This window comes from Anthonomus grandis, chromosome 13 (genome assembly GCF_022605725.1).
Source record: "Anthonomus grandis grandis chromosome 13, icAntGran1.3, whole genome shotgun sequence".
Classification (NCBI taxonomy): domain Eukaryota; kingdom Metazoa; phylum Arthropoda; class Insecta; order Coleoptera; family Curculionidae; genus Anthonomus; species Anthonomus grandis.
The window spans coordinates 19,926,147-19,941,121 of record NC_065558.1 but is presented as its reverse complement, the minus strand read 5'-3'; the positions used below and the strand labels follow the sequence as shown (position 1 = coordinate 19,941,121).

The 14,975-nt window shown below is 32.1% G+C and overlaps 2 protein-coding genes across 3 annotated transcripts in view; one reads left to right on the top strand and one right to left on the bottom strand.

Annotated features, from left to right (window-relative positions):
* Positions 1 to 14,975, bottom strand: part of LOC126743474 (zinc finger protein 652-B-like) — a 71,154-nt gene that overhangs the window by 32,829 nt on the left and 23,350 nt on the right. The window contains exons 7-9 of the mRNA XM_050450570.1: positions 14,202 to 14,336; positions 13,992 to 14,131; positions 5,474 to 5,737 (exon numbers count right to left, since the gene is read on the bottom strand). Coding sequence (XP_050306527.1) covers positions 5,474 to 5,737; positions 13,992 to 14,131; positions 14,202 to 14,336 — 539 coding nt within the window. The remainder of the gene's footprint in view (positions 1 to 5,473; positions 5,738 to 13,991; positions 14,132 to 14,201; positions 14,337 to 14,975) is intronic.
* LOC126743475 (uncharacterized) lies at positions 9,458 to 11,925 on the top strand. Of its 2 annotated transcripts, XM_050450571.1 has the most exons (4): positions 9,458 to 10,184; positions 10,241 to 10,331; positions 10,842 to 11,128; positions 11,187 to 11,925. In XM_050450571.1, the coding sequence occupies exons 1-4, from the start codon at positions 9,875 to 9,877 to the stop codon at positions 11,843 to 11,845; spliced, it is 1,347 nt and encodes a 448-aa protein (XP_050306528.1). In that variant the 5' UTR covers positions 9,458 to 9,874; the 3' UTR covers positions 11,846 to 11,925. The 2 variants fall into 2 exon arrangements, with proteins under 2 accessions (XP_050306528.1, XP_050306529.1); XM_050450572.1 differs by having other exon boundaries at positions 9,458 to 10,331.

Sequence of the window (14,975 nt, the reverse complement as noted above, 5' to 3'; positions counted from 1 at the left end):
TAGGTAGGAATAAACATTGTAGGAATTCATACAGGACAACATTTCAACATGTGCTCTTTCACATTTCAGATAAACTGTAACTTCTCGAACGATAATTTTCCAAATATGTGGAAAGAAAGAAATATGTGGCAGAGACAGTCTTAACCAATGGCCTTCGCGATTGTTTGATTTTAATCCTCTCGACTATTATCTTTGGAGACATCTAAAATTCAAAGTTTATAGCGTATATACATATTATGAGTCAGGTGGAGCAGCTTTTTCGATAAATAGACAATGCTTGTAATGAATTGCGAAATAATTCGATAATGTATAGGTTTTTCGAAATGGTAAACCAAATTGTTTCAAGAGATTTTTTGAGACATCTTGAGTAGTTGTGATTGTTTGGTCAGTATTTCATTAAATACAGTCTCAATAGTTAATACGTTTTTGAACTTAATTCTCAGTTTTTTGTAATTTTTTTGCCAAATAGACATACCGGGTGACCAAATAAGACTGTTCCTCGGCCATATCTCGGAAACCGTTCTTCATATGAATGAGATGTAAAAAAAATTATTGGGTAAATCAGTCATGAAGAATCGATGGAAAATATTATCAAGCTCTAAAAATGATCACCAGAATAATTATTGGTTTATTTATCATAACTTTTAAACTACCAATTGAGACAAGAAGAACCAAGTTCCTCCGTATGTTACGCCACTGGCAATTTTTAAAAAAATTGGCTTTATCAGTAGTTGACAATCTACTACAATAACCTGCATGAAATTTAATTACAATTGAGCTGGTAGTTTAAAAGTTATGATAAATAAACAAATAATTATACTTAACTTTAACACACTGTATCTTTGTTATTAAACATTTCTGAGGAAAAACGTTTTTTTAAACACCCTGTATACAGGTAGCCGTAGTAAGAAAAATTTATTTGAAGCTATGTTTTGGTCAAAAAATTAAGAAAATAATTAGTTTTTTGAAAACTAAAAATAGGTATAGGAACAACTTATACAAAGACAATAATAGTGACAATAACAATAATAAAGTGATAGCGGATCGGAAATTAAAATAATATACAGCGTATTCCATTTAAAATAATAAAGTTGCTACTATTTTTTGGCATAAGCAGAAACGCTGTATCGCTAAAAGTATTTTTAATCGTTAGATCATTAGCTAAAACCCATGATGCCACATTTTCAAAAAAAAAACTATTTTCCGTTCTCCGTAAACGTCTAAGGTACCATCAATCGCCCTGTATATAAATTCCTTTGGAGCAACCTGAATGTTCTGAGTATATACATTTTTTAAATTCGTCCCCTTAATACTACAACTAGGTAACTCAAAAATGGTAATTTTTCAGGGGAGCAGTTTAAAGTTTTTAAAAATTAAAAATGTTGTATAATAGCGAATTGAATTTCTTTTTAATTATACCGCATGGACATTGAATAAATATATATACTTAATATTTTTAGAGATTGTCAGCTTTTTTTTTCAGTTCTTTTGGTATTAAAAAATGAGATATCTAGTTTTAACAATAAAAAATCAAAAAGAAGAAAGCAAATATCTAGTTGTTGACTGAGCAGTAAGAACAAGTTTTAATATCAAAAATACTTTTATTAATACTTACATTTCTGTCAAATGTAAAAAAAAACCAAATACATAACTCATGATTACTTAAATACTATACTTCGTCACTGACTGTCACTTAAATCTGATTCAGGTACAACTTCTACTGTTTGCTTAAATGGAAGGTTTTCAAAAAAAGGTTTATTTTCAATGGGAATTGCGGGAGGTTTAGTGTTAAATAATGACAAAAGATCAATGTATTTTTCCTTAGTTATAGGTATTCTGCTTTTATACAAAGATAGATGGTTTTGTTTTCCTTTTGCAGTTTAAACTCCTAAATTCATCATCGAATTTTTCTTTAAATTTTAATATAAAAGGTTCTGATTTAGAAAAGCGCATACAACACATTTTCTGTCAGACAACTTGCTTTCCACTTTCGTCCTTGGTTCTGAAAATTAAAACTTTATCTGCATGATTTTTCCAATCAAATATTTGTTCGTGTGTAACATCATGAACGATGTAAGGTTTATCACCCTTTCTTCGGGAACAAGTAGCTATTGTTTTCCAGTCTTGTGGTAAATAAGTTTTGCCTACTCTTTTAAATTCTGTTGAAATGGCAGAGTGCATGGAATCGCATTCCATTTCCCGACACTAAGAAGTTGAGTTCAATCGTTTCTAAATGTGCAATATTTTAAACGGCTGTTAAGCACATGCCAGATACAAATTTGTTAAAATTTTATCCACCACATCTGTCACTAAAACACTGAACCTGATTTGTAGTTTCTGGCAAAGATTCAAAATATTTATATAAACAGGTCGCAATCTCACAGCTACCTCGTTTGCCTTCAACTTCTGTCCACATAAAGCAATCACCTTGTTTGGAGACAGTATTATAAATGGTAAAGTTAAATACTTTAAACCTTTGCTTATAAAATAAAGCATTATTAGTTGGATCATTTGGCACCAGAAGCACTTGTTGCAAATCAAAATTGAAACTTATGAGTTTTCCGTTTTAATTTTCCGCCAACTGCTTGATCGCTTTTCATCGCGCGCTCTATCCTTAGCTGCTATATGAGCCTAATACTCAATTTGCATAGATGGTTTATCACTTTAAGGAGAATTGTAGGCCATACAGATCCGACACTGATCTTTTGGAGGTCGATAAAAACCAAGGTTATACTCCTCTGAGAACACCTTTCTATAAATGGCAGAGCTAGCTGGTGTTTGTTTTTTTTCATTGCATTCTTTTTTTTAAAGAGAGTACATAATTGTTATGGTTAAGTCAGAGGCCAAATATTTACGTTGCGTTTTTGAACGACAATAGTGTGAGCCGACTACTGGAAACTTCTCAATATGACTTTTAACACTATTCATTATTTCAGGAGTCGTAACCTTTTTTTTTTAATTTTCCGCGCTTGTCTTCCAAACTTGTGTTTTGTTCAGTTCTCGCTTTCATCGCAACATCCACAAGTCCCTTTCTAATTCCTAGGGTATTGATAAACATCGTTTTGCAAACCTGAATCCGGTTAGAATTTTTTGGCAAAAAGAAAAAAATGGTGTTTTGTCGTCTGGACTGTTCTTTCGTATGCCATTTTTTTCTGTATGACCGTGAATAAAGTCCCGCTTTCTTTCGTATGATTCTAAGTGATAATATCTCCGAAAAAACGACAATCGTTCACCATAAGAAAAAACTTCACTGCATTGTCTTTTGAAGGTAGCTAAACACCGATCTTTCATTGCTACCCCCGGAACGTGTTTGCCTCTTGATGATATGTATGCCTCGCCCTTTTCCAATTTTGTTCATTTCTTTTCCTTTTTCTCGACTTATCTGTCCTAACCGACAACTCCTCCATATCGTGTAATTCAATATTGTTTCTTTGTAATGTGCCAACTTGGGAATCCAAATCACTGCTAGAAGAATTTTCAGACTCTGGATTATATTCCGAGTGTTCAGGAGAATATGGCTCAAAGTCTCAATTTAAGTCATATAAATGCTGTTTTGAAGTGCCCGGAACCGGCTCAATATTTTCAACTGTAAACATTAGAAATGAATAACACTAGAAAAAATAGATTTTAAAAACTTTTCTCATCGTTTAAACTTTCATTTCCAACAGTAAATTCTTGAAATGCCACAGTAGTATCATCACATGAAGTAAAAAAGGAACTTTTAAAAAAATAAAAGGTATTTATCAGTCTACGTATTTACAAGGCTCTTGCCCAATAATAATACAAAAATATTTTATAAAATAAACTTAAATAACAATTACTTGTAGGTTGTTCCGCTTTATTCTTTCCTTCCGTCGTATATTTTATGCGAGTATTTATCTCATTATCAGGTCATGTCATCATCATCATTGACTGTCTCTATATCTGACACTAAAAATTATTTTAAAAATACTCCTATAACAATTATTAAAGATTAGGATAGATTTCGCAATAATACCAGCGGACATTATTTTTAATTTAAATTTGAGAAAATTATTAATTGATAAATACCTAACCTATAAATAAGCAGTCTTATTGTTTCCACAATATTTTCTTTATTAATTGCATTTAAATTCACTCACCTTTATTTTCAGTCAACTGGCTACGTGCTAAAGTTAATATGTATTTGGCTCTTGTAGACATTTTTGCTTTTTTTCGCCTTTCTTTCACAAAAAATAATACAAAAACTGGAGGAACATACTTAATAATGTCACACTCGACATTTACTGCAAACATAGGTATCTCGAAACATAGGTATCTGTAAGGGGTAGCGAATAAGTCAAGTTAGCCGGGCGCACAACTAGGTAACTTAAATTAAACACTTGTTGCCTTACAAATTTTTGTAATCGCAGGTGCACAATTAGATAATTCAAGGTAGCTACTTTAAGCAGCAGTTATTTTTTTTAACTGTGAACATAACTAGTTTTTGTCACTGGATTCCCGTAAATTGGATTGGGGTTGAACTTACCTAGTTGTAGCATTAAAAAAGGGGTAAAAGGTTATAAAGGAAAAAGTAGATAACTCAAAATCGTGAAATTTCGAGTTACCTAGTTGTTTTAAGGGGACTTAATGATTTACCACCACCATCTTTATTTTTGAAATAACTGAATTTTTTTTACGAAAATGATAGATAAACTGGCTCTGTTTAAAAATGTGAAAAAACGAAATTTTTTTTAGTTATGCGAAAATTAAAGGAAATGCAATTTTAATATTTAAGATGGCAGTTACGCACTCTGGTGGTCATTTTTAGAACAGTATTTTCCAGCGATTTTTTATGACCGATTTACCTCATAATTTTTTTTACTTAAAGTAAAAGTAAAGTCATACGACAAACGGTTCCCGAGATAATATGACCTAGGAGCAGTCTTATTGGGTCACCCGGTACCTCAACTTGAAGTAGTAAATGCGCAATTCTTCTTGTTGTATTTTACGCTTTTAAGAATTTCAAACCCATTATTTCAACCCAAAACTTTCATATGAAATCATACATTTTTAACTAGAATATTTCTTCCAAATTCAAAAAAAAAAACAGTTTCAAATATACAGGGTATTATTTCATCCTAAAAATTAGCTTGGATTTTTTATTTTAGTAGTCGTAACTTAGGCCACCATAACTATTACACCAAATGGGGAAAAATACCGGAGTTCCAGAGGTTATAGGTGAATTAAAAAATTGTACTTCTGCTAAAACATCTTATATTTCGGTTATAAAGAGTTATATGCCGATAATTCAAAGGGTTTTTTGGAACATTTGCTTTCATCCTAGATGACTTTTATTTGCGTTTAAAATATATCCCTTTTCTAATCAAACATCGTTATAGTGACGGTTTGTTTTTTATCGATGCAACAAATCAATTTTGTCGAATAACAGCTAGGCAAGTAGAAATTCGGAATCATTTAAAACGTAACAGAAATTTAAAAAAAAAAACCTTACCGTAACTTTATCTCCAATACCATGTCTAGAGGCCTTATGTTTTGCAAGATGGTCCGCCCTATTAAAACACTTGCCGCACACGTCACATGGTATATCCTCTTGCTGCTCGTGTAACTTCTGATGCTGCAAAAGGTGATCTTTCCGTACAAAACTCTTTGTACAAATCTCACAGCAAAAAGGTTTCTCTTCAGAATGCGACGTCAGATGTCGTTTGAGGTGATTCGGTCGTGAAAACTGTTTGTCACATACATGGCATGTGTGGATCTTAAGAAAGAAATATTTTTGATTATAAATTATAAGCTATAAAGAGGCTTAATTACCGGAAAAAATACACATAGTCGATTGCGGCATGACATGTATATTCAGTTTTATTTATTTATAAGTTTGTTGATTAGCGGTAAATCCCAATTACAAAGTAGGAAATATAAATACTAAAATGGCTCTAATTCTATATATAGATGAAGGCAATTATATACAGATGCTTAAATTTATTCTTAATCTTAGAACTCATATGAATGTCACAATTAACAGGAAGGTTATAAAACAGTACTAAAGTTGTCAAAAACTAACATAAAAATAATAAATGCATATAATGCATATAATATAAGTAAGTTATTAGATGGGCAACTGCCTATGTACGGGCTTGGCTGTTGTACTCGTGGCGCCATCCAACGTCCTGAGAATCCACATATTAATAGAGAATATAAATCGCAATACCAATTTAAAATCAATTTGTAGACAGGGATTATTAATGGTGAAATTATAGGACCGTTTGAGTTGCCGCAAAATCTCAATGCTGAATATTATCTCCATTTTTTGCAAAATATTCTCCCCATCCTTTTGGAAAATGTTCCTTTAGACATTCGCAGAAATATGTGGCTGCAACACGACGGATGTCCTGCGCACTACGGTGTGCAAGTTAGAAATTTTTTAAATTAATCCTACCCTAACCGATGGATCGGACGTCTAGGACCTATACTGTGGCCCCCACGGTCACCTGACCTAAATCCTCTTGATTTTTTTACCTGGGGATGCCTCAAAGAAATTGTATCCAGGAGACCCATACAAAACATTGAAAATCTGCGCGAGCGCATCCAAACTGCTGCTCAAGAGATAAATAGAGCTGGCCACGCTCAACGGATTAAGCGATCCTACATAAGAAGGTGTAGGGCGTTGATAGCTACTAGGTGGTGGCCATTTTGAACACCTTTTTTGTAAAATTGCAAAACACAAATAAACCGAATTAATTTGCATCGAAAAAAAAACGATTTTTTTTCACAAAATAGTTCTTTCGGCATTAAAACAACCATGTTTTTTTTTTAGGTTAACAGAAAATTGAAAAAGTTTTTGTCTTTAATACGGCATGGAATAAATAAGTTTTTACGCTAATGGGCACCAAGATTCTATTATTATTTTATTGCGTCATAGGACTTCAAACTTTTTGAAAAGAAAAAAAAATCCGATATTGCAATTTCAAAAATTTTTCCTGTGAAAAATATTTGCATAACTGAAAAATTTTAATACGCATCATAAAGCGCATCTATCGGCAAATAATATCCGACCGAAGAAATTGTGATTTTTTTTTCATTTAGTGACACACCATAAAAAAACTGATTACAGGTAGGTATTTCTTAAAATTTCGCAAAAATCAAAATATCTCGAAAACCGTAACACTTTCGTTAGAGCTATGTTGGATTATTCTGATTGAAAAGAATCCAATCTATTAGGAGTTTTCATTTGGACCACTATTTACGGGACACCCTGTATACGTTTTCGACCATCGAAAATATCCAGCAAGGTTTGGGGCCTCTTTTTAAAGAATTTTAAAAAACATTGCGGAGGGTTGTTGGGTGGGGTCAGAAATAAAACAGAAACCTGTTTACCTAAATGTCGACGTTTCGACTTATATTAAGTCATCCTCAGGACACTGAAATGGATTCAAGTAATCACAGAAATTATAAAAAAAGAATTTTACTAGAAATGGTTAATATAAAAAAGTACAAAGAAAGTATTAACAAAAAACAAGACACCGATGATCTGAGTGCAAGTTACTATAATTTAATTAATTTATTACCAAAAAGATAAAACTAAAACACAAAATTTTATTTTTGTCAAAGAGTGTATGTCCCAAATTTAGATCTCACAGTGTATGAAAAAATTAAGTTTCTGGTTTTGAACGTATAGGTACATACATCTTCCTTATCTACTAATCCTTAACTTATCAACATAACATTGAATCATAAAAATTTAATAAGTAAACGCTCGGAAGAATAAAAACATTTGTTTCTTGGCTTATTGTTAATTCTAGTTTGCCCACAATAACACCTACAATTTAACCCATATTAAAAATAATTCTACGCTCCTATTATAAATGTGTTTTAATTATAACTAAAGAAACCTAGACTTAGGTAAGAGGTGTAATGTATAAAAAATTAATTTTATATTTTTTTTTATAAACATTTTTTTAACGGTACCTGAATGTAATTTTAACTGTGTCGTGGTTTTTGTTTTTTGTTGTTTTAATTTTTGTACACGTAAAGAACATTTATTTTAATAGTTTTTTTTTGTACTTGAAATTACTTTGTTTTATCTCTGTGATTACTTGAATCCATTTCAGTGTCCTGAGGATGACTTAATATGAGTCGAAACGTCGACATTTAGGTAAACAGGTTTCTGTTTTATTTCTGACCCCACCCAACAACCCTCTGCAATATTGAAGATATTGGGTCACAAACACGAAACTGAAAATTTTAAAAAACGCTCGCACCCGTCAATTTTTGATTTTAGGAAAACGATGTTTTGTTTAAATTTTTAACCCCACAACTTCAACCCCTTAGCGGGAGCGACATTCGCCCTTATTTTTTAAATGGGAAGGAGTGTGTTGTAATACATATTTTGAAAGGCCGTTTAATTTTCTTTACAATAGCGCTTTGTTTTTTAAGTTTGAGCTGCGGGTTCCAGAAAAATCTAATTTAATTTTATTGATTAGTACTTACGCAATATCTTATTAAATGTGAAAAATGTCCGCCGTTTACCTCCATACAATAGTACAGTAACTGTTCCCGGACATTGTAAAGAATATCGGGTGTTATTTGTTGACATTCATGAATTCAGGTTAGGTAACATAAATTGTCGATTTCAGATGTTCCCACAAAAAGAGGATCTAAAATCAAGAGGAGATAAATCATGTGATTTCGCGGGCCATTCGATAGTACCTACTTCTCCCAATCCATGTACCAGAAAACTGCCGTACTAGTTAGTAATGCATGACTTGCTTACTAACTAGTACGGCAAGATGTGGGGAGGACTTCTGAAATTCAGAGAGTCTTGCTAAAATATCGCATTTTCTTCACGGTAGTGTTGGTCGTTTTCCATATTCTCAATCAATGCTGGGTTAACGGCATTCTCCAAAAGGTCTAAGTAGAGTCCATAAAATGAGAGAATATGCCGGTGACGTAAAATGCGCACAAACCCACTTTAAACCAAAAAATCAATAAAGGGGAGGCCCCATATTTCCCTGATTAGGTTTACTTGACCGTGAATACATGCATCTCTCTCTTTCACAAGGAAAAAGATAAAGTCGTTATAATAGTTATACCTCTCCGCTTTATTCATCACAGTACCCTTGGAAGTTCGATGGTGTTTCGCAATAAGTCAGTGTCGTCGCACTTGGGAACGCGTTGAGAGTGTAGAGTGTGCGTGTAAATTCAGTTTAATTTGTGTTTACCTACTTTTTTCTTCCAATTTTGGTGTGTTTTAATTTAAAGACTATTATTTTGTGTGTGTTTGTTACTACTAACGTATTAAAGGTAAGAAAATGTAGTAGTTTTTTTAAAAGGTATCTTACAGTGCAAATTAATAAACCAAAAGTGCAACTCCAAAGAAACAAAGAATTTACATTAACTTTATTTTTGAAGTTTTTTGATTTTATTCATATTGTCTTATCATGGCGCTTATGTGTTATTTTGACATTTAGAACTGTCGTTTTTATGTCAAAATAAAATAGTGACGCATTTATTTTCGTACACTGATTTTTACCTATTCAAAAATCATAAAAATGTAAAACGTTAAAATAAAAAAAAATACTTTTTTATTAGGCCGCCATTTTGAAACGGGTTAAGATATGGGTCTAATATTTCAGGGTTATAAAGTACTCATTGAGACCTTTAAAATGAGGTACCACACGACCCCCCTTTCTATTTAAATTTTTTTCTCAAGATGTCGCCCAGCCGCCATCTTGGAATTTATAACTACCTAGTTTACAGTGAAAAATAGTATCTATAGACCAATTTACTTATGCCAAGTTTCAAAAATTTTTTTTGACCTGTTCAAAAAATAAATGGGGGGGGGGGACTTCAAAGAAAAGCACTGTATACATACATATGTATATAAATAAATTTTATGTTACGTCTTAGAGATTTTCCGATTACGTTTAAAAATCACAATATTAATATTCATATAATTTATACATCCTATATTATTTCCAGAGAACGTACGTTGGCTGCTACAAAAATGTCGAAAGTTACCTACCAAAAAATATTGAAGGAGTCGGCCAATATAAAAAATAACCCCTCTTGTTCATTCAGCAGTCCAAGAAAAAAGAGGCCCAGGAAATCACGTATACTTGACATTACTTCGACGCAACTTAAAGAAATTAGGAGCATAGTTAATGATTTTTATATAGTGGAAAAAAGAAGGCCTACTCTCAAGTGTACGTATTTACCTTTATTGTGCTTTTTTAATTTTAATCCTATTTTTTATTAGCAGTAATCCTACAAAAGATCATTGACCGATCTGTTATTCATGAGCCTATGAGTATACCATCCTTAGCAAAACTACTAAAGAGCATTGGATTTAGGTATGTATGGTTCAACCATATTTATATTTTGCATTCGTTTGTAATATTACAATTTTTATCTAGTCTTAGCGTAGAAAAAATACTAAAAAGAACACTGAAAAGATATGCATATGATATTTTCATTCATATAAACTTAAAACATAGAAAATTAAAAAAATATTTAAATTAAGTTCAAATTCTAAATTGCGCTACCCATAATATAGCTATTACAATTTCCTGACTACCTGTTACAAACCCTTTTTTAATTTTATTTATTTATAAATACACACCTGTAGGATGCATAAGCATGTTACCTGTAAGATAAAAAAAGGTATGACCCTGGTTAATCCACTCTTTCCTCTTAATTGGACATATTATTATATTCTTCTCCTTAATGTTTATTTATCTTGAATTGAATCTCCTTATTTATCTTGAATTTTATTTTTAGGGTTATGAGTTTTTTAAAATTATATGTACCTGTTAGATGTTAATATGTATATAAATTTCTAACTTCTAAACATTGTTTTTTAGATGGAAGAAGACAGATGATAATAGAAAGGCCTTGATGGAATCATATGACATACGTTTGAAGAGAATAAAATACTTAAAACAAATTACCGAATTTAAAAATCAAGGTAGAAATATAGTGTATACTGACGAAACCTATATACACAGTAGTCATACTTCTGACAAAGGTTGGTTTGACGAAAGCCTAAGCGGTATACGAAAACCCATTTCAAAAGGACAGCGATTAATCATCGTTCATGCTGGAGGAAAAAATGGTTTTGTTAAAGACGGTCTACTTATATTCCGCTCAGGTAAGATATAAAAAATATATATTCTGTGCTTATTAATTTCTTACTTATAACATTTCAGGTTCTAAAAGTGGCGATTACCATGACGACATGAATCATGAAAATTTCATGAAATGGGTGGAAACCCAATTACTTCCGAATTTGCCACCAAATTCGGTCTTAGTTTTGGACAATGCATCATACCATAATGTACAAGTAAAAAAGAATGTTACCTCAGGAAGTAAGAAACAACTCATAATTGATTGGCTTAAGGAGCATAATTTAGAACATGACGAGAAAATGACAAAAACGGAACTTTATGAAATAGTTCTTCAAAATAAAAGATTTTATCCGATAAAGTGCAAACTTGACGAACTAATGGAAAGTCACGGACACTCAACTTTGCGTTTGCCTCCATACCACCCAGAATTGAACCCCATTGAAAAAATCTGGGCCACTGTTAAAAACTGGGTAGCAAGCAGGAACACAACTTTTAAGTTAGCAGATGTAGAAGCTTTGACGAGGCAAAAATTTGCAGAAGTATCTGTCGATGATTGGAGAAGCATTTGTGACCGTGTCGACAAAATTGAAGACAAATATATAAAAGATCATAATCTTTTTGATGAAACTTTAGATTCCCTAAAATTTACGGTAAACACTGGCTCATCAGATGAAGATTTGGAAACGAGTTCCGACGAATCAATTATCAGCAATGTGGACATTTTGTCAGATAGTGACTAATTTAATAATATGAATATGTATTATATACCGTAATAATATTATGTAGTGTTTTTATGAGCAGTAAAATTTATATACCCTTATGTGGAGTTTTATTTTTAATATCTTTAATAGCTGAAGAAAGAAAAGAAATAGATGTTTTAAAACATATTTTAAAAATTAATTTTTGTTTTAAATTTTTTTTTTATATTTTAAGATTTCAACTGATTTTTAAACAAAAGTATTTCAAAGGACATAATCTTAAATGATGATTACATTAATGAATATCAAATAATGTTCGTATCATCATGAGTATAAAAAAAAACATATGTATTTCTTTAACACGTATCGTAAACGTTATTTTGAGTATCTAAAGTAATATATGTATGTAAAGCTAACACTTATATCCACATACGCATAAATAAAGCAAAGAAAAGTTTAAATTTATTTAACAGTATTTTAAACCCCATTTATTTAATAATATTTTAACACAATACACCCCCGGCACTGATTGTTTAGTCATAAACTATCTGCTAGAATTCTACGCTTTTACGCTTAACGATAGCCAGCTTAGATGCGCGAAGTCTGACGTCACCGGCATATTCTCTCATTTTATGGACTCTACGTATCTCCATTTAAATTTCCCGGTAAGAAAAATAGTCCAATTGTGTGATATGTTTAATTTTTGAGGGTGTTGAGTATGAACCTCATGGTAGATCCTTGGATTCGTGTCGGACCAGTACCAACAATTATGACGATTGATAGTGCCATTGAAAAAAAATGAACATTCATCTGAGAAACAAACATTTAAAAGATTGGGATTATTTGAAAGTAGTTCGAACATTATTTCACAAAACTGTAAACGGCGGTCGTTATCATCTTCATTTAATTCTTGAAGATGTTGAATCTTATATGAGTGCCATTTATTATGTTTTAGAATTCTCTGTACAGTGGTCCGCGAGACTCCCGTTACATGAGAAAATTTTTTTGGTACTTAATGTACAGTTCATACTAACTTCACCGAGAACACCGACTTCATTTTTCACTGGATTTTCAATATTCCGTTTTTTATTTGCCACCCAGTTTTCCGAAATTTTGCCACTAACCATGATGTACGTGTTTATCTTGCCGTTAAAAAAAGTGCCGTTGCCTTGCACATTGATTGTTTATAAAGTATAATTCAATAATTTCCACTCTCTCCGCAATAGAATAAACCATTTTTATCGAATCGAAAGAAAAGCACATAAATAACTAATTCACATCAACTTGTTTACTGAAGATAAAGTCGGATTGTTGTTGACTGATTTTTGATAGTTATTAACAAAAATATAATTTTTCTAAAATCAGAAATCAACGGGTGCAAGCGTTTTTGTTTTGTAAATCAAGAACCTTTAAAAATTAGCGCTAAAAGTATTAAACAATCGTATTGTTTCAAAATCTTTGACAAGCTGTCAAAGATTCTGTACTGCGAAAACTCAAGTTAGCAATTTCAAACTTGGCAGTTGTAACTAGAATAAAAAGACCTTTAAAAAAAGATTATCACTTGACTCACTCCTGTTGTTAAATGTTTTATCAATACCAAAAATGAAGCGATGATTTTTTTGTTATGACTTGTGTCTCTTTTCTCTTAAAATATGGGTATGTAACTCTGATGTTAACGGTACAACCAATACAACAAATTGAAGTTTTCTGTATTTTATACATACGTCAAAAATATTGACCTAGTTATCACAAAGCCCTGAGGATGGTGGAAACCACAACACCGAAATGTCGGCAAAAATTTAAACTTATTGGTAATAAACTATCGTGTAAAAAGGCTTGTGAAGTTTTATTTATTTTTTCTACTACCGTGCATAAAGTATTTACTTCCCAGGGTTTATAAAGGTTCACTTTCTACGCATTCATGCGTAATCTTCAGAATTTCAACTAGCTATATTTGTGACTTGTAACAAGAGATAAATCTTAGGAAATCAATATATTAATGAAGTTTTAAATCATACATCTTGATTATCACAACATAATCCTTAAAATATTTTATAATAGTAGTAAGGCAAACATGTATACTCGTAATATTAAAGAACTATCAATTTCTTTTTAAAGATTTTATGTGAAGGCTTCTTAACCAAATAAACAAAACAAAATTAGACTTAATGAACCCATAATGTCTTACCTTAAGACCAGGATGCACTTCTTTCGCGTGCTTATCCAACTGACTGATTCTATCGAAGAATTCCAAGCACAAAGGACAAGGAAATTCTCCGATCTCTTCTTCTTCAACGACTTTTGGTTTCTTTTTAATACCTTTACTTCCTAATAAATAAAACAAGTAGGAATAACGTTATTATATTGGACTAATTAAGGAATCTGCATTAACACATACCCACTGGTCTGCCTCTTTTTCCAGTCCCTTTAGGTTTAGGAGGGTGAATTCTAGGCCTACCTCGCCTCTTACCATTCGGAGACGTTTGAACTGGAGGTTTATATTCTTCGTCTGAACTTTCTTGAGAACTGTCAGCTGAAAAAAAGGCGATTAAAATCTTATATTATTCAATGTTTAATGTATAGACGTACTAGTTCTTCACTGCTTTAAGTCTGATTTATGTAATAGAGTGCAACGTGTTGTGTATAAGAGTTGTGTTTCGGTTTGTGTTGTGTTTTTGGGTCCCTTGCTATTTTTATTATACAGAGTGGCCTATCGAAAACGTACCGCAAGGCATTACAGGATGGGAAAAAACTTTTCGGCAAAATCGAAAAATACGTCAAGCATGTTTGTCAGGGGGACAACTTTTGACATAAAAGCCATTTTAAAAAACTCAACCCCTCAGGCGGGGGAACATCCCCTAATTTTTTTTAAATGGAACGGGAGGTCAAGTGATACCTCCTTAAAAAGGTCATGCCGTTCCCTATACAACGCTACTTAGTTTTTAAAAATCGAGTCACTCATTCAAGAGATATGCGCCCTTGAACAATAATGTGTGACGAAAAATGCTCAAAGTGCTGTCCACCAACGTTCATACAGTGATACAAATTATCTTCAAACCGTTGCCGAAAGTTTAGAAGCATTTGCGGTGTCACTTCGCGACATTCGATAATAATTATTCTTCGCAACTCTTTTAATCAAGCAGGTGGAGTTTTGTAAACTACGGATTTTATG

Bases quoted from the DNA above. Each gene is read 5' to 3' on its own strand.
- LOC126743475 (XM_050450571.1), top strand. From the start codon at position 9,875: ATGTTACGTCTTAGAGATTTTCCGATTACGTTTAAAAATCACAATATT. The intron at 10,332-10,841 runs GTATGTATGGTT...ATTGTTTTTTAG, and splicing joins CTAAAGAGCATTGGATTTAG to ATGGAAGAAGACAGATGATA. The intron at 11,129-11,186 runs GTAAGATATAAA...ATAACATTTCAG, and splicing joins TCTACTTATATTCCGCTCAG to GTTCTAAAAGTGGCGATTAC.